This window comes from Sylvia atricapilla, chromosome 1 (assembly GCF_009819655.1).
Source record: "Sylvia atricapilla isolate bSylAtr1 chromosome 1, bSylAtr1.pri, whole genome shotgun sequence".
Lineage (NCBI taxonomy): Eukaryota > Metazoa > Chordata > Aves > Passeriformes > Sylviidae > Sylvia > Sylvia atricapilla.
Window position 1 is genome coordinate 14,149,270 of NC_089140.1, and position 25,058 is coordinate 14,174,327.

The 25,058-nt window shown below is 42.9% G+C and overlaps 1 protein-coding gene across 2 annotated transcripts in view; it reads left to right on the top strand.

Annotated features, from left to right (window-relative positions):
- Positions 1-2,861: 2,861 nt before the first annotated feature.
- Positions 2,862-25,058, top strand: part of NRP1 (neuropilin 1) — a 113,595-nt gene continuing 91,398 nt past the window's right edge. For both annotated transcript variants that reach the window (XM_066315150.1, XM_066315157.1), the window contains exons 1-3: positions 2,862-2,988; positions 3,154-3,606; positions 6,828-7,002. In XM_066315150.1, the coding sequence (XP_066171247.1) occupies positions 3,540-3,606; positions 6,828-7,002 (242 nt within the window). In that variant the 5' untranslated portion in view covers positions 2,862-2,988; positions 3,154-3,539. The remainder of the gene's footprint in view (positions 2,989-3,153; positions 3,607-6,827; positions 7,003-25,058) is intronic.

The following is a 25,058-nucleotide window of genomic DNA, read 5'->3' on the forward strand; positions in this document are numbered from 1 at the left end:
ACATAAACATGTTGAAATGAACGTTGGTGTATGGATTAGTGAATACAGGCTAGGCTCAAGTGATAAAAGCATTATTATCTTATGATTTATCACACTGTACCACCTTCCCTAACGTACATATTCTGTCTGCATTTAAGTGTTTTCTTCCAGAGAAAGGAATTTCTTTGAAATACACTAGCTACTAAAAACGCATGTCTCCATCTGCAAAAAGCAACTTATTAATCAGATAGGAAAAAATGGATGAAACACAATGGCTGGTTGATTGGTTGGTTGGTTAGTTTGGAGCATCTTTACAGCATACAGCTGGCAATGATTATTGCCTTTCTGCAGATTCCTAGAAATCACCTGACAGGCAATGCTAATCCCAAATCAGTGTCATGCACTAAGTGTTTTTTTTTATGTACATACTTTCTGGGTATCTGTCATTTAGAGAATTAATATTGGTTTCTGAAACAGGTTTCAAAACAAGCATGTATGTATATATTTCTGCAAACCCTTAGTAAGCAACCATCAGCAGGTAATTTCTGTTTTCATAAATAGATTTACTTTGTTTTAAAAGCTGTATTGTTGCTCAAACAGTCAAACTATGATCAGGTCAGGACCTATTTATTTCAAGGACTGTCCAGCAGAATGAGTTTTAATAATCAGAAAGCACTGTTAACTTTCCCCTTCCCCCGTGTTCTGGGAATGTCTCTAAAAGAAAAAAAAAAAAAAGGGAGGGGGGGCTTAATGTGCTACCCATAAAATATACATCCCAATCAATCAGGAAAATGCATAAGTATTGCAAATTATGATCCAGAGACTGCCTAAAGACGGGGAAATGAGACTGAACCCAATAACTCAATCTGACTAGTTCCAGCCTGCCTGGTTTCCAGCCTGACTGCAGACACAGGCATGGGCAGGAGCAGGGGCACGGGCAAGGGCAGGGGCAGAAGCCGACAAAGGAAAGAATTAAGTGTACAGAAAATATGACAGGATCAAACTGCATTTTAGTGCACAATATTAGAGAACAGTAATCACAGGAGAGAAAGGGAATGCCTTGAAAAAACTCAGAAAGTAATGGTGAGAGAGTGTGCAGTATGAAGCCAGCAGACAGATTTCCTACAGACTTAATCTCTGGACTTCAGCTGACCTTAAATTCAGGGCTTCAAAAGGGCAGCAAGGGAGAGTGAGAGTAAAAATCTCAGACTCACGGCTAGAGACAAAGAGATGGAAGAGACTGTATTTGTGTATGGTTTTTGTACACAGATGTAACACGTTTGTAGTTAACCTGCGTGGTTGAAGACTGACAACTATGTTTGAAAACTATTTCAAACATGGCTGTATGTTCAGAGTGGAACAGGAGTTTATTGCCATGGCTACACTTGGAGAATGACCTTGTCCTCAGTAAAGCTCATCTCTTTTCCCACTGCATCCTTCAGAAAAACTCCTTATGGAGCAGGTCTTCTATCAGGCCTTTTTCCTGAGGAAGCGTTAACAGAGTTTGCCTTGACTGTGCACCAGTAACAAATTGTTTTCAAACTGCCCTGGGAGATGAGAGTGGCTGACATCCACCCCTGGCTGCAGGTCATTTTCCTAGCACAGACCCATCTTTGGGGACCACTTAACACCGTGTTTCAGCTTTCAGCCTTGGAGCTCTTCCTGTAACCCCTACCCCAGCGACTGGATTGCCTTCACATATAGAGGGTGTGCAAAGAACTCCACATAAAAGAAGCAGTCGGGTTCAGCAAGGTGATCACATCCCAGGTGCAGGGACAGCCTGTAAAGCAGGGCAATAGGGCAAGGAAGAGACAGGGCCCATAGCTGGTGAGCACCAGACCGTGCAGCGAAAGCAGCAGCATTCAGAGCCTGATACGTCCCCGCCTTGTTCCAGTCCTCTGGTGCCAGTGGTGGGTGGTGGGGAGAATGCTCAGGAGGAGACACACACTCCCCAGTGGGGATTTCATGCTGCACAGCCTCCTTCGGGAGGAGAGCCGGCCCTGGGGGACCCCAGCAGCTCCTCAGCCCCTCGAGAAGCTTCATAAGAGACAGACAGAAGAGGGCAAAGCTGCAACAGCAGCTGAGAGAAACGGGAATGACAGCAAGAGTGGCTGAGAAGGGAGGTGGGAAGAGGGTCGTAAGGGAGGTGATACAGGGAGGCCTCCCCGCGAGATGCAGATACGCAGTGGCCAGATGAGCCTGACACCTGGGGGTACTCTGAGCTCCTGGCAGCTCACCCCACATCAGCACAGCCAGCCTCTCCTAGGACAAGAAGGGACGGTGGTGTCCCACCGGGACTCTGGTGGTGTCCCTCGATAGGGACTCCGATGGACTCGCACTCTCGCACGAAACAAAAAGCGAGTGTTGGGGAGGAGGGGAGGATGGTGGAGGAGGGAAAGGTGACAGAGGGGAAGGCCCGGCAAGGGATGGGGCAGGGTTCCCGCGGGGTATCCGAGGCGAGCGAGCCGGGAGGTGGGCACGGATGCGTGTGTGTGTGTGTGCGTGTCTGCGTGTGCGGCCGGGGCGACGGGTGCGGGCGGGCAGGACGCGGCAGGACACGGCAGGACACGGCAGGACACGGCAGGGCCGGGCAGGAGCCCGCGGGGCGGCGGGCGCAGGTGGTGCCGCCGCCCGCATCGGCTCTACCTGCCGCGGCGGGGGCCGCCGCCTCCCGCCCCCCTCTGCCCCTCGCGTTCCCCCTCGCCAGTCCCCGCCTCGGCTGAGTGCCAGAGCTGGGGCTTGCCGTGTTTGTTTGTTCGTTCTTCCGCGCTGCCGATGTCTTGGGGGGCTGAGGAGGAGGAGGAGGAGGGGGGAGAAGGAGGAGGGCGGGGAGGGGGAGGGGACTGGGGCTTGGGAGACGGCAGCTCCTCGGCCTCTCTTATTGCCGCTGAGTTGCGCTCCTCTTCCTCAGGCTGCGAGCGGGAGCCGCCCGGGCGCTTCCCACTTCCCCGGCCGGCCGGGAGTCCCTGCGGCGGCAGCGGCTCGCTCGCTCGCCTCCCGCCGGGGCAGGTGAGTGCGGGGCACGGCCGGGCACCGCCGCTCCAGGGCTCCGGCCCCGCGGGAGCCGCGGCCGCCGGAGAGCGGGGCAGGCAGGGGGGACGCAGTTTGCCAAACTCCGGCGCCCGGCTGGTCCCCGCTCACGGCCGCTTTCCCTTCCTTATCTCCTCTCCGCAGAGCACCCTCGCCCAGCAGAGCGCTCCCGAAGTGCCGGCAGCCGCCAGTATTTTTTGTCTGTCTTGTTTGTGTGTTTGTTGGGTTTTGTTTTTGTTATTTTTTTCCCCCTCGTTTTCATTTGGCTTTCTAGTCTCGCTGGGAATGGCAGGGGCAGCGGCGCCTGGAGAAGGAACAAGTGTGGGGAAAGGGAGAGGGAGCCGGAGCTAAATGACAGGATGCGGGCGGCTTGAGGCACAGAGAGAAGCCAGCTTCCTTCTGCCCCCGAGACTGCCCCTGCGGACCGTGCTTTCTGCTCCTCATTCCGCCTGGAGAATTTAAGGAAGAGTTGTGCGTGGAGGGCATTTTTTATTTTTTTTTTCCTCCTTTCCCTGCTGTCGGAAGCGAAAATGGATTGGGGACTTCTCCTGCACTGTGCAGCCCTCACCTTCACCCTCGGCAGGGCTCTGCGGAGCGGTGAGTGTCACGGGGGACGTCGTGTCTCGGCGTGGGCAGCTGCGGGGCCGGGCTCCGGGGGGCGGGCGGTGGGGCCCAGCGGGCCGTGGGATCGGCAGCGGCATGAATCCGGCTGGGGGGAACTTTCTGCCGGAGGAGGGATGCGGCGCAGTCCTCGCCTGAGGATCGCCCGCCCTGGCATTGCCTTCCGACTTAATGTTCTGCTCTTTCGGGCTGTTGTATAAAGCAGGCTGCTCATTCTCCCTAGATCAAGACAGCCAATTATCTTAGTAATGTCCCGTCCCATAGGCAATTAAACGTCTCTCCTTCGATATCTGAAAGATAATGAACACTTTAAAGGGGAGGCTCTCTTCCCCACCCGCCCTTTCTGTTTTCCAAAGCGTAAAATTTTAGATCGTGCCTCCTACTAGCTGTGTGTGTACCTGCGAATAGTCTTCACAGAAAGAACTCTCTAGAGTACCCCCTGCCCAAGTCTGCAGTTTACGTGCAACTTAAATCGTGCCAAGAGGGGAGCTGAGCTCCTCTGTGAAGGCTCGAGACTTCCTTCCAAGAGGAGAAATCCCATAACAAATGAGTGGTGTGGGTAGTTTACTGTCAGGCAGCCCTTGAAAACACAACTAATTAAAAGCAGCGTGCTCCTCCTTCCCCGAACAATGCCAGGGCACTGTGAATATTTCACTGCACGATGCATTTTTAAAGATGGTCTAATTGTGGGACTGCTTAACGTTCAGCTCTTGCACATGAAACAGCTCATGTGAGTCTTCCTTTCCTGACAAATCCTGAGCAATTATTATTAACTAATTATCTAATATTTACTTTTGCCTGACTGGGTTTTCAATCAAAGCAATTAAAAGAAGAGGGCGTCCTCTGCTTACACTGGTATATTGTTTTAATAAGGGACCGCAAGCGGAGTGTCAAGCAAGAGTATTAAAATCTCCTGTTTTATGATGGAAGTTAATCTCTTTCCCAATATGTTTTGAGGAGGCTGCTTAGTTTAAACAGGATGAGCTTCCTCCTCCAGTGCTGTGGGACAGGATCAAAGGTGCTAGAGGTGTGGGGATGCTCCAAGAGGTGCACTCTGCTCATCCCCCCAGCCCAGCTCAGGGTGTGGGCAGCTGCCTCCCACATAGACCCATACTGCCACCCTCTACTTCTGAGGGACAGAAGGGGGCCACCCCCGTGCTCTTGATGATCATTTCTCCCTGTTAAAAAAAGGGGAGGAGAGTGAGTTGCTGGGCAGAAGCCTCCACCAGGAGTGGTTAAATGAGGTGGTCCTGCTGGAGTCACCAAGGCCATTAACCTCCTGTAGAACCTACCAGACCTACTAATGCCACCTTCACCTACATGCTGTATTAGCATCCACTAAATTAATTCATTAACCTTATTTGGAACTAATGGTCCAAAGTCATTAGAAACTGCTCTTCCTAATCAAGTGTGAGAGAGATTGCACAGAGCCAAGGAGTCTAGCAGACCGCATTATCTTAATACACTGTCACTTTCCCAGAAGTCGCAGATTAAGGAGTGCTGGTGGTGTAGTGAGTCCACCTCAGCATCCTCTGAAGTGACTCTGTCAAGTGACTAGAAGCAGCACTGCTTTATTTCAGGCATTTAACAGATGCTAGACTCTGCCATGTTGTTTGCAGGGCTGGAGTGGGCTTAATGAGACAAGATCACTTTCCGAGTGTGCTTACACAGGGAGGAAAAGGCAAGATTCCCTGAGAGCCCCAGACAGCGGATTAGCAAGATCACCAGTGACAGCTTTTGAGCTTTGAGCAGCAATGCCTTTTGTTCTGGTCAGAGGAAAACAGCCCGTTTTGCAAAGGCACAGTGGATATATAATAATATAGCCTTTCCCAGCAATGTGCTTAGTATCTGGGGGGCTTGACCATACATCTGAGTACCTATCAACCCCTTCCCTCCTAATTTATGGCAAATAATTTCTATAAAGAGTGTTGCTTTATGCATTTTTGATGTGCGCTTCCTCATTCATTTCCATTTGACCTGTTTTTCCTACAATAAAATCCTGTATATTTATAAATTCATGCTGAGAGCAAGAATTGCCATTTTGCTTTCACGGGGAATGTATGAGATAGAGCACTGCAGCCTGTATATACCATTATTGAGATGTAGTGATATATAGTCTCACTTTAGTGGGGACATTCTTCCTGTCCATGGTTTATTGTCATGTTTTATTGCTCAAAATTAAACATCCAACACTTGGAGAAAGTTTTTCCTACCTGAAGGTCCACAGAAAGAAATCCATAGTAGTAAAAAAAGTGACAACACAAACCTGCACTGGACAGTGAACTGAGTGACTGTGTAGATTGGAATTTTTTTGTCTCTTTTTATTTTTCCTATAAACCTTAAAATGCATTCCTGATTATGTTGACCAAAGGAGCGAGATGCAGCATACCTTTCACAGTCACCCTTTGTGATTCTAGAAACTTTTGCAACTATTTTGCTATTAGAAATAAATCTTTGTTGTTGTTTAGGGGAGGAAGGAATGAAGGAAGAGGAAGGGAGGTTGTTCTGCTCCATTACTTTGATGCAGTCTCCAAGCATGAACAAACTTCCTTGAAAGAGTAAATAGCGGATGATTTCTGCTTCACTAGAGCTACTTTGTTCTCTTCTACCCTGGGTTTGAAGAGCACAGATAGTTTCAACCTGCCTAGATTTATGGACTGATAAAACAAAGACAGAGTCTCCTGTGAATGAGCTTGGATCCACCAATACAATCCCAGTGGTCAGTGACACAGACCAGACTTATCCTATAGCTGGGCGGGGGGTCAAATGCCATCCCTTAACATCTCCTCCCAGCTTGTCTCAAAACTTCGTACTTAAGAAGAGTATTGTTTTTGGAGTTAATTGTGTCCCAGGAACTCTTCTTAGCCAACATTAACGCTGTTATGAGGGTGCAAGGTCTTAACACTGTAAGGGGCACCGTTGGAGCGGCTTTTTAAAGGGATACTGTTTAGAAGTGGGGTGCCTTCTGCTACCTGCTCCCTGTCCAGCCACCGGATTTAAGGAATGGGGGACGGAGAGCGAGTCCTCTTCCCTCCGGTAGAAAGTAGTACAGATGCCTTGAAAAGCAGAAGGATGCTAAGTTAGCCTGAAGGAGGCTGCGGCCCCTCAGCATTCTCACGGCAGTCTGCCGGGTCCGCTGCCGCTCGGATACTTGCCGGGGACAATGAGACCAACCCATGTGTTTGCTTCCCCCGCAGACAAGTGTGGCGACACGATCAAAATTTTAAGCCCCGGGTACCTGACGTCTCCCGGCTACCCGCAGTCCTACCACCCGAGCCAGAAGTGCGAGTGGCTGATCCAGGCTCCGGAGCCCTACCAGCGCATCATGATCAACTTCAACCCGCACTTCGACCTGGAGGACCGCGACTGCAAGTGAGTGAGCGCGCCCCGCTCTGCGGAGCGCCACGGCGACACCTGCCGGCCGTGTGTGTGTCCGTGTGTCTCCTTGTGCGGGGGTGTCTGTGTGTCCGTGTGGGGATGTCTGTGTGTGTGTGTGCTCGCTGAAAATGTCTTTGCGGCTCTCTGAGGTCTGAAAGCCGCGTCCGGGCTGCGGCCGCCCGATGCGCTGCGGTGGCGGTGCGGTTGTGGCGAGGCTCGGTTTGCTGGGCTTTTGTGAGTCTCTTGTTGGAGTATGAGTTTGAAAAAGGAGTTCCTTTAACTTTTGTACCCCCACGACTATAAATAGCCCATGGGAGAGATGGGCCATTTATAAATTGCCAAATCTTCTTAACGCCGAGTTAGTCTGGCATTTACCCCTCCCTTCAAGGGGCTGGAGACTGATAGTCATATCTCCTTCTTTCTCCCTTTGCTGCTGATTTATAGCCAGGAGCTTTTCTTTCCCCTACTCCTGCTCTCTTGTAGTGTCCTGAGAGGAGGAAGGAGGGAGCTGAGGCTCCCTTTGGCCTCTGTCCTCACATTCCCTTTGACCACAAGTTCCAAAAGTGAGAAGGAGAATTGGAACCTCCCAGAAGCTGTTCTCCACTTTTCCCCAAATCCGTAAATCTCACAGCTTGCACAAGGCAACATATGGTCAGATCATTCCTCTCTCCAACATGCCCTCTGAATTCAGCCTGTTTGTTGCATGAAGAAAATATTTTAGTTATTCATTATTTAAATATTTCTGGAGTATCATAGTTATTTAAATATTTCTTGTGTATCGTAATTTTTAATCTCCTATTGATAACTGCAAGAGAGTCGCTGTTTGTTAATGCTACCAGTCAAGGTTTTCTCTGCATGTCAGAAAGATTAAACTCAATAGCCAGTGGTGTTTGGTATTTCATGGGAGCGTACAGGATTTGGTCCCATAAAATGATTCTCAATTTATCAGGAGTGGTTGTGATAGACCATGAGATGAGAGTGTTGGACTTATGGAAAGAGAGCAATTGTATTCATGCACTTAATTTTTTACCATGCATGTCTGTGTCCGATGATTTAGTAAATTGATTACTTAGATCACAATTATTGTTTTCTCTTTAAATGTAGTTTTTAATGATGCATTGTGCTCCTTAGTTGCTTTTTTGTGGTATTTTATAATCACTTATAGATCAGCATTTCAGTGCCATAGTTGAGTGATAATGCAGGAAAACCCTGTGCTCATAAAACTAAACTTTGCAAAAATGAGGTTTTACTGTGGTGTTGGAGCTACAGCTCGTATTCACACCATATGTTCACATGCTGACTTCCCATTCTTTAATTTTTAATGTCTTGTACTCAGGCAATGGTTTGCTTCTCTGTGTCTTCTTGATACCTGTTTTGCTTTCATTCTGCAGAACACTGCTAATGCTTTAAAATATTTGTCACTCTTTGGCTCTTAGAGAGAAATTAGAAGATTAAATCAAGCATATTTCAGTGTCAAATCCTTTTTTTCTCCCTTGCTAGAATGCATGTTTTTCCAGCTCTGTAAAACCAACATGGTCCTTGGCAGCAGTAAAGTGGTGTACAGCAGACAATTATTTGAAGAACAAGTAATCTTTGTGGCACAGTGTTGTGCTAAACAGTGCTAGACTGAGCTGAACTGGGTCCAGGGAAAGGATTGACTCCCTCCCTCTGTTGCTTCCTTCTCAGTGTTCATTGTCCACTCTCCCTGCTGCATTATTTCTGTCCCTGAAATGGAGCCCAAAGCAGTAATGAGATGGTAGTGGGTGGAAGGAAGTCTCTCAACAGGGTTGTTTGCATTGTCTTTGCAGTGTATGATGGTGATGACTTTACCATTATTTTGTCTGTGCTGAAAAGCTAATTTTCTAGGCTATGCTAAATTACTCAGCTGCTACTTCATTTATATTGAAAATTGCTCTTTTAACTTGAGAGGAATTGTATTTGTGCAAAAAAAAACCCAAAGCCTTAGGACGAGAACAATTATTTCAGCAACAGGAATTTGTCAACAATCTCCGTGGTCTGAAATTTCAGCATCTACTTACAAAATTCACATTCCTTGTACTGAATATTGAATGCAACGGGCGATTAATGAAATAAATGTATCACAAGATTTTTTTGTTTTCCAGCTAAGTACATTTTGTTTTTGTAATATGCTTAGCTTATTATAAATTTAGTCTGCAGTCTAGAAATGTGTAATTTAGGTTACACTCTAGTTTATTGAAAGGTTTAGCACTGGAAATTAATAACCACTTAAATATGAAAGGCAGATAGAAAATGAGAGATAAGGGAATTCATGTCTGGGAACAAAAAATGTCCCATACAATTAGAGTAGACTAGAGAAGATTAGCTTGCTGGCCTAGCTCCCAAAATCCTCTTTATAATGCTGTTCATTGCAACTTGGACCTTCATTAGCATTGAAAACAACTTTAATAACAGGGACCCCCTGAGCCCAGGAAGGAGGAACATTTTGACTTTGAAAAAGTTACCTTCTTGATCCATAGTGCCAACAAGAAAATCAAGAGGCTTTAACTAACTTTAAAAATATTGCTCTATATAGAGGGCTAGGTGTATTGAAATGTAAAACTGCTGAAAGGTTGATTCTCTGAGGAGAATCAAAAGCAGCACATTTAAGCATTAGCTATTACTGAAGCTGTTCCCAGTTAGTCTCTTTGTATATTAGGATTTGGAATTAATTCAGGAATATGCCCTTGATTTACCTACTTATTATGCTATGCTTTAATGAATAAGTATTTCTCAAATGACTACTAATAAAATTCATATATGTATGTTTTTCTGACAATCAGAACCATTTGAGTTGTTCTAAATTTCAAGTAAACATGGTGAAAATTCCTTTTTCTCTGGAGGCATTCCAAAGGACTCAACTTTCACAGTTTGGAAGGGTAAAGATACGCAAATAATTAAAAATATGTTCACGCAAGCTAGATTCATCTAATAAAGAATCTTCTAGACAGGACTACTGTACCAGCATTATGAACTACTACTGGGTTTTAACAGGAAGTACACAAACATATTGACCACAGATTGTTATCAAGGAACATATATAATGAAAAAATTCACAGTTTCTTTTTAACTTTTAACTCTAATGAATTTTATGGCTCCTCTTCCGGAGGCCACAAAACAGAAATTATGGTTGCACTTTAAGAGAAAAGTAGTTTTTGTTTGCCATTTTGCCTTTTCTCAAGCTAGTCCCAATAATAAGCATGCATTCTTGGAGTCAGGAACACAGTTAAAATGAATAGAAGAGACAAAACATATGGCCACATATTAGTTAAAATGCTCCACTATTTGTTGCATGTGGTAAATGCTTTTCAGCACTTAGTGCAAGCTGTACAAGTCTCGTGTTGCTGAAGTATCCTACTGTGTAAATGTAGCCATCTTGAATCTAGTAAAACTTTATACCTAGATAATAAACAAGAATGTCACTGATACAGTACTTTGAATTTATGGAACTTTTCCGGTTTCCCAGCAATGCACACTATCAGCATGATAATTTATAATGGTTTGTGACAAATGTTGCTGAGCAAAGAGGTGTGTGGTTACATTCAGATCAGATGTCATTATCTAGGGAGCAATAAAAATTTCACAGACACTAGGTTAAAAACATTAAGAAAATGAATGTGAAGCTTCAGAAGAAAAGGGCTTAAGAAAGGTGGAGGGTTTGGTAGAGAAAGCCCAACAGTGGTTTCCTTACTGACAAATTATTAACTTTGTTGCCAGACTTGACTATATTGTTTTACAAGCTTTTCATAGATATGCCACACAGCACTATTATTTTAATGGCCAACATTTATAGATGTAGAAAATAAATATCATTCTTGCTTAACACTTGTGGATTATATACAACAGTGCTGTCAAATCTCTCAAAATGGAAAAATTGCCCATTTTGGAAATATTCAAGTTTTAGGAGAGATGTCATAGATAATTACTCTTCATATTGCATTTGCTAGGGATTAGTAACATGGATGAGAGTGGAGCTGTATAGAAATTGCAGTCAGTTATAGAATACAGAGCAAAAAATATCTATGTTTGTTTATATAGAAGAAAATGGCTCCCCCAGATCCTTGGGTAAGGAAAAAAAGCATAGGTATTCAGACCTACAGAGTGAAAGTATAGCTCCATATAACTCCCATAGACCTTAATGATGTTAGAAATTCATTCATCCATTTTATTTCTAAATAATGTCAATGGATTTATGCTACAAATCTGCAGGTATAACAAACTCAGGCTGTTAAAATAAACAGGAGCAAGCGAAGTCATGGCTCAGCCTTTCTTTAGTTTCTGCATAGTTTAAGCTTTCATTTGCTTTTGTCTAAATCCTGGTTCCTATTCTTCCAGGCAGAGAGGTCTGCTTTGTGCAGCCTGGTGCCTCACATTTGTTCCTTTTGTGCAGGGGCAGTTCCAGCCCTTTGGGTTGACCCCATGGGATTAAGAGTGCCCGTGTCCTTGCTGCCCACCTGCAGAACCACCCATGAACAATCCTGCTGGGCTGCCCATTGAGCCTGTCAGAAGGGTTCTGCCATCAGCTGCACACAGCAGCTGCTTCCTGACTGCCTCAGGAGCACCTGGAGCCTGGACAGCCCTGAGCTGCTCCCACAGACTGCCCAAGGACATCTCAGGCAGATGTCCTTGAGCATTCCGGGTCTGGTGCAGCCCCACTGCGCATGGAAGCAGTGGGACCTGTGCCCTCCGCTCCCACAGAGCTGTGTCCCATCATTCTTGATGACTGGGGTTCAGCACAGGCCCTGGAGGGTGGTTGATGACTGCATCAGTTGTTTGGATAGCAAATGTCAGTCAGAGCTTCCCAGTTCCCTCTGCCCAGACACCGTGGGGCTCGGCAGGCAGAGAGAGCCTGCAGCTGACGAGGCAGGGTGAGCAGCAGAGCAGCACAGGAGCAGAGTTCAGGGCCCTGGAAGGCAGGGGTTGTGTTTGCCCACCACTGAGCAGAGAGCTCTGAAGGAACCAAGGCCTCTGAACTTTCCAATAGAAATATGGCTTGACTGGCTTGGCCCTATCAGCTAAGCATCAGTGCTGGCCTTTTAGTGGATTTCAGCAGGATGAGGTATCCAGGAGACATGGGAATGCCTCCTGCTCACTGCTGAGGGCAGCTGGATGGATGCCCACACTCCCCTGCTTGCTCTGAGCAGGATTCACTAATCCACCCAGTCCACACGTGTGGAGTCACCCCACCGTGGGCTGCACACCTGGGCAGAGGTGGGCAGTGACCTGGACATCTCTGTCAGACCCAGAGTGGGATGTGGGCACCAGCACACTGAGAAGGCCACACCTGGACTGAAGAGGTGGCATCTTATCCTTTTTATCTCCCTCAAAAATCTGTCCTTCAAGAGCTGTTTGGGGTTACCAAGAGATTAATTGGAAGTACTAAAGGGATGAAGGAAGCCGTCCTTTATTCCTAAAACAAGAAACAAATGGTTTTGGCTTAGTTTGAGATGAGTTGTTGCAGTAGATTTGGGGGCCATGTGGTATCTCATGTTTCTGGGTGTGCTTTGAGGGCATTTCTCTGCTTTATATAAGGCACGTGAAAGGCTTTCTCAGGGAGCACTCAGCTAGACCCAGACAGCCCTTCTGGAGACCACTGCTGTTTCATACCCTCTACAAGGCTGCAGGAAAGGTTCCTGTCAAGGAAAGGAGTCATTCCAGACCCTGTACAGGATTAGGGAAGCAGAAAACTCTTGTACCCCAAAAATTTTTGCTTAACTTAAAGATTTTGCCTTATGAAATTACATATAATGTTTTCTTTGCCTCAAGGTTCTGCATGTATTTGCACACACAGATGCAAGTATCTGAAGATAAAGATGCTGTTATTTTATCATAGAGACTAAATGAGAGTTAAAAGAAGTTGGAAATTACATTGTTCTTCTGATTATACAGTGTAATGAAACAATTCCTTTGGTTTTTATCCAAGCAGTTAACTCTTGTGGAAAGTCTCTATTGTCAAACTATTTAACAACTTGGTTTTTTTAGAGTAGTGGTTTGAGTTTGAGTTTTTTCTGGAAAAGGTCTTAGGAAATCCATGACCAAGATGCCTGGTCATAGTTAGAGAGTCTGTGCTGGCCTGTGTTCAAGGCTGAGGGGGAGGATCCAGAACCCAGTGTTGCACTCTGTATATGGGAGCATCCCCTGTCACAGTAAAATCTTGACTTGGGTCTCTGTACAGTAGCACATTAAAACTATAAAACCAGTCATATATGGATGTTTCTATTACTCTGAACACTTAACTGTGGGAAGAATTCTGTCTAGATGTTCTACAACCAGATGCCCTTCAGACAGGAAAAAATTGAGGGTCAAATATGGATTCCCTTAAGCCTAATCCTTCATCCTTTCTGCGGACAGAGATAAACAAATTCAGAACAAAGGTCTAAGTCCTTTCTAAATTGAAACCCAGAATGGCTGGAATTAGCTCCATGAAACACTCAATACGTTTTCGGTCAACCCCACACTGCTCTTCTCTCCACCCTCCTCTCCTGTGCTAATCTAATTGAAACAAAAACCTATGTGTTTCTGTTAGTTTCTTAGTTTCTTAATTATAGTTTATTGCAAGCTGTAGCATTGAACCATAATTTGATAATTATGATATAGAGATCTTTTTACAGCTAATGCAAAACCAAATGAAATTATTTTCTTTTGTAGTATTTCCAAAGAATGAAATTATGTCTGAAAACTACATATACATGCACTCACATGTATATGTCTAGGCTTATATATCACATTGAATTGCTTGGTATATGTTATGTGCACCTCTTTAGGGCTGTGCATATATACACATATTTATGTCTATGTTATAGATTTCTTAGTTTATGTAGAAGTTCCTAAAGTAAATCTACTAATTAAAGTGCTAATACCCATCTTAAGGCTGATAATTAGGTATAAAGAGAAAAAGGGACAGGATTAGTGTTCAGATCATGTTCCAAATGCCTCTTAATTGGGTGTTTGTAATCAATCCTGATTGCAAGAGGCAGTGGTTTGGCAGAATAAAGAATGAAAAAGGCTTAGCCCTACTATTCTCCTCTTAGTTGACTTGGCCATAGTATTTTAGGACAGGATCCAGTGTCAAACAAGGTAATTTTGTCAGCCTTAGCAATCCTCATAAAACATTTTAAAAATCTTTTCTAATGATATTTTTTTCAAGCTAATAACTCTCTCAAGCTAGAGAGTTATTTTTATCCGTAATCTTAAAAATTGTTTTCAAGCGAACCACAGGAAAGACTGTTCTCCTGGCCTCTGTCCACCACTGACTTCAGAAATCATGTCTGAGTTCACTGTGGGTTTTTCATTGCATTGACCTTGGTACTTTTCTCACCAAGCCACAGTTTTCCATCATAAAACCACACAGCTTGGTATAATGATTATTTCTTTATCCCCAGTAACCAAACAATTTTTTAAACAGGGTGACAGATTTCCCTCTTGCCCTGTGGGAAGCAAGCACCTGGCCATTTCCAAATAGACTTTTAATGAACTTCCTGAAGGAGATTTGAGAGAAGTTTAATAAGTCACCTGCCAACTTTTTGGGAGCATAGGTCATTTGCTTTTCTGTAGGAATTCACAAAAATGTGAGAATAACCCCCTTCGCAAGTCCTAAACTTCCATAGAGGAAATTGATTTTCATGGGCAATATCAAAGATTTTTAAAAGTGTAACCTCAGAAATCAAATTTCTAATTATTTCTCATGCATAAGGTACTGTGAAACTCTGTGATCCGCAGAACTGGTTATGAACGGTGAGAACTTATTTATTTAAGCATGATCAGATTGTGCGTATTTAGACTCATCTTGCAGGTTAATATCATTGCAAGTATTTTATGTAATGCTATAAAATGAAGAATTTAAATGGCTCAAAAGCACCACTGAGAAAATATCTCCATATGTGGAAGAGACACCCATTTAATGTGATGATTTCTTTCAGAAGAAACTATGCATATCCCAGAAGCACAATAACCAGCTGTTGTTCAGGGGAAACTGGGCAGTTGTCTGCTGCCTTCCACATTGACATGGAGTTGCAGTGGCCACACATCCCATGGTTCCCCTAAATACAGACGGGCTGAGCCTCACTCAGCCTGTGAGAGCCTGGGTTGATCCTTCCCACACTCCCAGCACTGGGGCCCCATTCCACATTTGTGCTCTGGGTTGCCCCCACATAAAGACACAGCCCATCAGAGCTGTGGTGGGGGGGTGGGATTGGAGCACCACACTGCAGGTGGGGCAGGACTGAGCTCACATCCCAGCCTTGTGCTAGGGCCATGCCACTCTGTGAAAAAAATATATTGGTAGTGCTTTTCTCTCTTTTTTTTTTTTCTTTTCTTTTTTTTTCTTTTTTCTTTTTTTTTCAATACTCCTTATTAAATTGAAAGTTGATAACAGAGGAAACTAGAGGTCTGTTCACAGCAGAGTGATTATTCTGCCTCGAGCTTTGAGAAATGCTCCCTCAAAGCCGAAGTTTTGCTCATTCACATAAACAGTCACACTGAAGTCAATTAAAACAACAGACTTACTTGAGCAGGGCTAATGAGTACGACATACGTTTCTGGCACTACACAAATTAATAATTGCTTTTTATAACAGAGGTTTTCAGATGTTTGCAGAGTAATTTATAGTACAGTAGAAGATTCAGCCTCATACTTCATAGATCACCATAAACAGGTTATTAGTTCTTTTCCAGCTTTTACCTCTTTCTAGTGAATATTTGAGACAAGTTCCTAAGTGCATGAGTAAGAATGAAAGTTTGCTTTCTTGTGCCAATCTGTCATTAAGCCAGACAACTTCTACTGACTTTCTTCTGATGTATTCATCTGTAACAAGGAAAGCAGATCAGCAATTTAGAAAAGGTTTAGCTTGATCACCATGTAGAAATGCAGGCTACACTGCCTATTTCCATACTGATCACACCACTTTGCCAGATGCAAAATGAGAGGCTTACATCCCTCATGCTAAAAGCCCTTCTTAGAGGAAATCCTAGGCTGTCGCTTCATTTGAGTAGCTTTAGCTAAGTCTAGAAAAATATGCAAAGGTAGCTCTTAAATAAAAACTCTTTTTTTTTTTTTTTTTTTTTTTTTTTTATGTTTCAAAGTCATCTCCATAATCTGTTTTGGAGACAGAGGCATAAGATATATTAACATGGAAGACATATGTTCTGATTGCTGAGTGGTTTTTGACATTCCCAGAAAACCCCTGGGACTTTGTGTCACAGTTCTGTAAACTTTATCTATTTGTATATTCATATCTGTGCCTAAATCCAAAACTTCTTTACATGCATTACAGCAGCCAGTTTAGGTTCATCTCCTTGTGTTCCAGATGGCAAGCAGTTAAGTCAGGTACACATTTTAACCACTCCACATAGTCTAATAGTCTAATGCATTTGAAAAGTTTTCCAGTGTTTTCTTATAGCATATAGACTATAAAATGTACATATATAAAATAAATACAGGACTACATTGAGCTGTGAAGCAAGTGAAGACAACTCCACTGATGGCAGTAAAGCTGCACCTGCTAATAGCTCAAACCCAAAATACCATAAATGTGTCTTATTATGTTCCTTACTGGTTTCCATTTTCATTTATTCTCCACAGCTACACTAGATGATGGCCTTCCAACAGTATAATAGTCATCTTTATCTCATTTCTCTGACATAATTTTCAAGCTCCTTATTACTGTTGAACAGTGTAGCTAATAGTGCCCAAATTGCTTCTCATTCTTCTCATTATAGTAAGTCATTATTCAAGAAACCAGTGCTGTTCATCCTTTCCCGCACAAATAGCTCTCCCCCAAACTAAACTTAAAACTTACCTCCAAGCACCAGCCTCACATTTGCCAGTTAGACTCCTTCTACTGGCTATTGCATTTTTACTTTGCACATTTTTACACTTTTGTTTGCTAACTGTACCGTGTACTCCGTGGAATTTTAATCTTTGTCTCCTAAGCCTGGTCTTCATGCACCAATGCCCGGTCTTTTAGCATCAATTTAATGATTTAAATTAGCATTTTGTCTGTGTATAGTTAAAATCAGCATGCACTGGGGGATACGTATATTCTAGTATAAAGATGTCTAATGTCAATACTTTTGCAGAATAAACCTTGCTAGTGTCATTGATTTGCAGCAAAGACTGTACTATCTATCTATAAAGGTTTCTAAAGTGATGAAGCCTGTAAAAACAATGTATAGACCTACTTCTTGTGACATAACCAGTCACCAATGCTAATATAGGATTTGGGATCCTGTATTAGCTAAGTTTGTCAGCAAAAGTTAATTGGATTGCCTTACTGATTGCGAGTTGCAAATTGCAAGATAGACGTAGATGTGCATACTTCCTGACACATCCATTTTCTCCCAGCTTTTAGTCTTCAAACAAAAGCTTAGCCAAAGTGTCTAAACTAAGCAGTTCCTCTGCCTGCTGTAACTTATGCTTTCCAGGAAGGTTTTTTTTGAACTTGTGTTACTAGGCAGCTACATAAATTACTGCGGTGTGACCTTCAAGCACCTCGCTTACTCCATGGAAATTATCCATATGCACACTCTTACCCTGTGATCTTCTATATGACATGCAAGTTTCTTAGTTATTCCTCCCCCATACCTGAAATTACAAAGTAAAAACATGCTCATAGGTGTAGCCGCAGCTCATCTGAGGCTCTGAAATCAAACTCTGAGTACTCTGAAAATAAATACCTGATCACTAGGTAGCATGTCTCCATATGCTCAGCATAGAAAAGAAAGTAAAGCCTTCTTTTCAACATCCCAGCTTCAGCCCTTTTTATCTGAGAGATACCAGATAATTTTGATTTAAATATGTAAAGAAAGAAAGTTGCTTTTCATGGACTGTATTCCTAATTTCTTTAAAGATCATTCTACTGAACTTAGTAGAACCCCAGTGATTTATATCAGCTGAGTGAGGAGCTGACTCTACACTTCCACAGCTCCCTAGAAATTCTCAGAAGAAAGGTCAGTATTGTAGCTGAACAAATGTTAACTCAGAGTAAAGTCAGTTAAAGTTTTGCCATTCATCAGGATTGCACTTTAATACTTAGGCAGAATGGGTAGTAGCTTCTTAAAAGCAGATGAAATAAAGACCAAAGTAATTCTGTATGTGTATATCTCTAACATCTCTAAAGAAATGTGCAGGATTGGGTGCTGTGGATATGTGACTCTTTATAGTGCTAACTCTCTCCTAATGCTTGATCTGTGACAGTCAATCATCATCTTTGTGCCTCTGTTTCCTCAGAGAGCATAATATTTCTTTGGTTTTCAAATATCTGAGGATGTGCTTATTAGTGTTTGCAAAACCCTTAGAGACTGCTGGTGGAAATTTAGAGCAGTGTAGTAGTAATTTGCCATTGTTTCGTGTTTTTCATCTTCTAGCTGTTAATTTTTTTAAACAATACACTGCTATGTGAAAATGCATGTGGCAATCTTCTGACGTTCTGAGAGAAGTGTTATCCAAACAGAAATAAAGAATAGGGCTCATGCTCACAAGAGACACATTACTCGTGATGAGGAGAATCTATAACAGACATGGCACTAAGTCAAAACTGTGCAGCAAACAGCATCCAAATGCAAGCAATTTCAGATGTGTGCATATTGCCAGTACAAAACCAGGCCATTCTGCAAATGCAGAGTCCCCCAAGGAGCAGTGAACCTCGCAGCAGCAGCACTAATGGCTGTCTTCTCATGTGCAGCAGGGGAAAGCAGCGCTTTAGAGCCGCCTTGGGCAGCTGTTAAGTTATTCATTCTTAACTTACTTCTATAAAGCTGTTATTGGGTGGAAGCAGATGACACAAAAGATTTTGGACCTGTTCTGTCTGCTGTGGGGGGAGCTTTCCTCATTCTTGCACATAGAGTGAAATTCTGACTTCTCCAAGCCAATAACAAGATTTCTCCCGAGTTTTGCTTGGACTGAAAAAAAATTATTTTAGGCCCCAGAAAACCTTTTTTGAAGAGCAGTTTAGTGGTACCAGTGTCTCTTGTAGATTTTTCTCAGTTTGGACATTATTTTCCTTTCAGTGCACACTATTCAAAGGCATTCGTACTGCTAGAACAATAATGAAATAAAAAAACAACCAACCATAAACAAAGCCTAAAAACTCCCCACAACCATTTTCTCTTGTTAGAGTACACATAATGCACGAGGTACTGTGCTGGGTCATCTGCCTTGTTTCTTAGCCTCCTTTCAGAACGTTTTAGACTGGCTTATGATTTGTATGTTCCACCTGATGCCTTGTCCTTCCCTATCTCCTGTCTACAGTTGATGTGAAAATTCAGACTCTCCTCAGTAGAAAACAGCAGTTTCCTTTTTCAATTTTGTCTATTCCAAATTTTGGGCATCATAAGTCAGGCCTCAAAAAATTATGAAACTTTATAAAAATCCTTGTATCTCAAATATTACTACTGGTTCCTGTTTCATTTTTTATCAAGTATATTTTGGGTGCTTTCCTCTGCCATAAATGACAAGTTTGGCAATACCATGATATCATCATCAGCTGATGCTTTAAAATATGCAACCAAATTTCATGCTACTCATGCTAAATTAATGAGAGCTGGTAATGTTAGATTCTTCCTAAAGTCACAGCTTCCTAATGCTGTTTCTGTTCTCAGTCATAGCCCTGAAACTCTCACTGAAGAGAAGATTTATAGAAGAAAAATAGAACCAAAAGGAAATGGAAGTTAATTTATATTGATTTCACTGCCTGACTATGTTTCTTTGCCCCTCACTCTATGACTAAAATTTGCAGAAATAAAAATTCATCCCAGAAAAAAAAATACCTCTGAGTTTTCTGTCCTTTTCTCTGAGAACACATGAAATAGCATTAGGAGTTGAATTGTTATGGTGGCTACCTATTTGCTTGGCTTCAAACCCAGATTACACCAATGAGAAAAAATTTGATTGAAGGCCATTAAATACCAGGACATGACTTTTGGCTCAGGAAGAACCTGATCTGCAAATTGCTGGCGTGGTTGGTACAAAGATCACACTGGCTGCTTCAGGATCCTTTCCCTGTGCCGCAGCTGTCCTCTGCCAGTCCTGCTTTAGATAAATGAAGTGGACTGACACAGAAGAAACTTGCTTATGCTACATTATTTTATGTGTTGTGCAGGCTTATGTTTGCAGGGGGCTGTTCTCATTCAGATATTACACAAAAATATGGTGCAAAGTAGCTATCACTGACATTAAGGGGCCCATCCTGCACTTAACTATACGATTTTTTTGTCAGCATGTTTCTAGTGAAGTAAATGAAGCTGTGGCAAACTACTTTGTATTTCCCTAATGTTTTAGATCCTTCCCTGCTGCAGTTACAATAACTGTAGTGGGTCCAATCTGATGTGCACAAGCTGAGAAGTGGATGCATAGTTCTAAACTCAGGGGCTGTTCTGAAGACAAAGCTATTTTTTGAAACGTTTTTATAAACTCAAGGAAATCTTAATGTCTTTATTCTGTTATTACTTTACAATAATCCCAAACTGGCCTGGAAGCTATTACTCAGTGAGCACTGGCCCCTTGGAAGGTTTCAACTTGTCAAGTTTAGCCATTTTTTGAACATACAGAGGAAGTCATTAAGGCACATCAGGCTGCTGATTGCTATTAAACTCTGCAGAGACTTCTGTGCAAAAATCAATGCCATAACAGGGCTACAAGAATCTAAGAGGTGGGAAAAGCATTTCTTTACCCTCTGGTAACTCAAAAATGGATTATTAGACTTTTTGAAACCTCAAAAAAAAATATCACCTATGAGCTAGGGGCCAAATGTAAACCTTGGTGACAAAATAATACAGCTCAGAAAGCTCCAAACGTGTGAAAATGGGTTTATAATGGAACTGTCACTGCCGTAACCTCAATTGTATGTTTCTGTGCTGGGGAAATCTCACATCTACGCACATCTACCCAGGCACGTGCTTATTTATTGTATCCCAAGGAACACCTTTTTTGCTTTATTTCCACTAAGGAACCCAAAGAGAAAATGCTTTTTTAGTAAGGTATAATCTTAGATAGCTCTTGGCAGGAAAGTAGTACAAGAATTTTCCAGATGAGTTCCATCTCAGCATCAGAGGAAGTGTTATTTAGATGAGTGGCTGGTTTTGACTGGGGAGGGTGGGGGGGAACTGCACTGAAAAATGCAATACAGTTGTAACAATGGCTAATAGTTGAAGACTTTTATAGAAAATATCTTTATCATGGGAAAAACTGGTTTAAATCACATTAGGAAGTTTTAATGTAAACATGTACTGTATAAACCTGGCAAAGTCCATTGTCTGACTCTGGAAAGTTTTAAATTCCAACTGTCCAGTTTTCTTCCCCCATAAAGCAAAGGGGAAGAATTCAATTCAATTTAAATTTTGTCATGCATTTCATTCGAATTTTGATGATAAAATGATGAAATGTCAGTTTCAATTTGATTTTTTTTATTCTTATATGAAAATAAAATTTTACTGAGTTGTATTAGATTTGTTTCACCCTATCCTCGGAACATTTGGATTGGAAGGGACTAGGAGGTCACCTCATCAAACTACCTAATCAAAGAAATTGCATTTTATTTAATGCAAAACATAAAATGAAGCAATCTATGTAAACCAAATGTTTGTTTCCATAAAAACAAAGAAGGTCTAGCTGTGGTGTTTCAGAACCTTTATTTGACTGACTATCCTAGCCTTTCTGCTTAAGTCAATACTAGTTTGTCACTCGCTCTGCTTATTAATTTTAAAATTTTAGATCATATGCTTTTAATGAACAGAAGATTCTCTCCTGTTTTTCTTTTTTAAAATAGATGGAAGTATCACGTGGGTTTAGCCTTCCCTAGGGAGAGGGCTGAGGAGTGGGGCCACAAGCATGTCCCTACACAACGCTTGCAGGGCCCTGCCAGGTCATGGGCGTCCCCTCAGCTAAGCCCAGAAAAGACTTTTTAAAAGACAGACCATGAAAATGGGACATCTCAGTGTTAAGCCTCAGGGCAGCCAGGACTTAGGACCAAAATAGCCAGCTTTGGTCCAGGTGGAGGCGAGTTTTTCTCAAAGATCATCAGGGCTGCAGCTGTCTGACAATTTCCACCCTGTACTGAGGAATCACCAGTGTACCTCCACCCATGGCAAGAGCATGCAGTTGTGACTGCAGCCAGCATGGCAAAGCCTCCAAAAGTATCTGGAACCAAGACTGAGATCTGGAGAAAAGGATCAAAACCAGGATTTCTCTTAAGGATTGTATCAAGGACAGTCAATGGAAAAGCTTTTAGTAAATTAGTTGTTATAGCCTGCTGTAGTGTGAATGGTCTGGACCAGCTGCAGTGAGGGGGAAGATTGTGGACCATTGCCCCAGCATGGTGCTGAGGAAGGAGGCTCCTATATTCTCATTATAGCAGGGGAAAATCCACTTTTCTTGTATGGATAATTTAGAAGTTATGAATCAGGCTGTTGTTTTTATTTCAGCAGAGTACAGACGAGTTGTGCAAAATGAGGCTGCTGCCTGTCTGTCAGGCAGCTGTAATTTTTTACCCTGCAGCTTCTTTTAATGTGCATTCTTGGCAAATTCTGAAGAGACGCAGTCACAACTGTGCACTCAGACGTTAGAGCAGATCTCATTCCCTCGCCATTGAGCCGGGGACTTCACTCGTGCATCGTCCCGTGTCTGACGCAGCCATTAAGCACCCTGACCCAGTAACCAGAACACTGGATTGGTGTCTAAGTTAAAAGGCACTCTAAAAATATGTTCCCGAATCATCTGGTTTTGAAAGGAGATTAATATTTTCTTGCAGTGTATCTGCTTTTCCCAGGTGTTAAATAGACCATTTGCTGTCTGCTGGTCTTCAGGATTTTTTTAAAGTAGGTGTTAAAGGCTATTCCAGAGTAGCTCTACAGGGTTTTAAGGCATGAGAGACAGTTACCTGCAGAAAAATGCCCATCTCTCTCAAATAATTAGCAATTATCTGTCAAAAAAGCTTCTGAGCTGACTACAGTAAAAAAAATACTTTTCATCTTTGGCTTTTTTGACTCTCTCCTTCCCTCTCCTCTTTGCCTCCCTCCCACCTTTCCCCTAGCATTTTTTTGAGCAGCCTTTTCCAAAGGAAACACTGATGAAAGTATCTTTCAGTGCCTGAGCAGTTCCCTCAGACACCTCCTCCCTGTCCACCCCCAAGATTGCAAGAGACATCTGCCTTTGGACACACCATGTCAGCGTCCTGTAGAGACATTTTATGTTCGTTGTTTCTCCAAAATAAATAAGAGCAGCACAGAGGATGCAGACTGGCTGTGGACATCCCATTGCTAATAATGCAGCTACATTGGTAATTGCTAATAATGATACAGTGTTTCAGCACAGGAACACTCTTCTATCTGCAATGTGGATAGAGCCTGAATAGAGCGACACAGATGGTAATATTACTGCATATTTCTTCATAGAAGAAGTTGAAATTTTGCTGTGAGAAACAAAAAACAATACTCTTGCATTTTGTTTTAATTATTTCTTTAATATTAGCAGCATTGGCATGCTTGATCTGTTATCTGTGTCAGTGCCACCTGAGGAAATACCAAGAGGAGTCTGCAAAGTGAGGAGAAGCAATTGTTTCCACTTAGCAAAGGAAGCACTTAGATGCTATTTGACAGAATTGTATTTGCCTTCTTTGGCAAGGATGACCCATTTTGATCACACGCAACGGCCAAACAACAGCCAATTTGCAATAAGCCAGATTTTAAACATTCCTGTAGCCTCTAGATTGATTCTGGAGTTGTTCTCATGTACCAGAGTTCCCACATCTGTACCTCGGTTGTCCGTGAGTGCTTCACTGCATTTTGCAGGCCACAAACAGCAGGAACACGTGGTTTGTGGGCCAGCTCCTGGGTTTCAGCTTCCTTTGATGCCTGCTAAATACGTGCTCCTCTGGGAATGCCTGACATCCTCCCTGCTTACGTGCACAACCACTTCAGCACCCTAGTGAGTCCAAGCCAGTGGAAGCACACAGTGCTGCTTTGGCCCAACTGCAGCACGTTTCCTTTGAAAGGTGTTTGGAGAGCTGTGGCAGCATGTCAAAGATAAGGGAGGCAGGAATTGGTTGTATTTGCCAAGCGCCTGCCTTTGTTGGCTCTGTCCACGAGAGCAGCTACCCTCACTTTTGAACTCTCCGCTCTTGCTGCACGTTCATCCACAAAAATTGCTAGCTCACCCAGACCTGGAGTGTCAGGATCAGAGTTGTCCTTCCTGCAAGATGAGGTCATATCATTAGATCAAAGTCCTATTATGACATTTTACACCACGTGGATGCAACACCAGCCAAGTTTCAATCCCAAGTACAGGTGTCTAGTAACTGTTTGATGCACACATGAAAATTAGGGCCATAAGCCAAACTCATATGCTAAATTTCCTGTCTTTCCCCAATGTTACACCTTTCTCATTCACACTTATAACTGCATTTCCAATTTAGATTTCAGAAGACTGCTGCTAATGTCTGAAACTATCCTATCGGATGTTCCTTTGCAACTTTTTCTTTTCATCTGGCAATTCAAAACTGCTCTGAATTATGCCCTTTTAAACAGCTGAGAAACAGTAATCTGCCAAAGAGGCTTTTTCCTGGCAAAAGGAGTGCTGCCCAGTGTTCATTTCATTGTAAAGGGAACATGTAGCAGAAAACAATGTTTGCACATGGATAGAAATAAACAAAGGGTATTTTGCTGCAGAGTTGCTGCATAGATGGAAGCGCAAGGCATAAGCAGGAATGATAAGCAAGTGTCATTTGAAAATAACCATGAAAAAATTGTGAAAAAGCATCAAAAACCACATACTTTCACCTTATTCAACTCAAAAAAAAAAAAAAAAAAAAAAAAAAGTGTGTTCTCTAATCTGGGTATGTGGGTTTTTTCTGTGGCTTATGGAGCAAAAATAAATCCTACCTTAAGACTGATCACCAGGATAAATCATTCTTTCCAGGTGCCTTTATCTCTCTCCCCAGACTACCAAGGGATAACCAGCTCAGAGTATCTCCCTGGGTTTGAGACAACTATTATAAGGTGAAATAAATTCCACCCAAAATCCTCAGAAATGGCTGCCCTCAG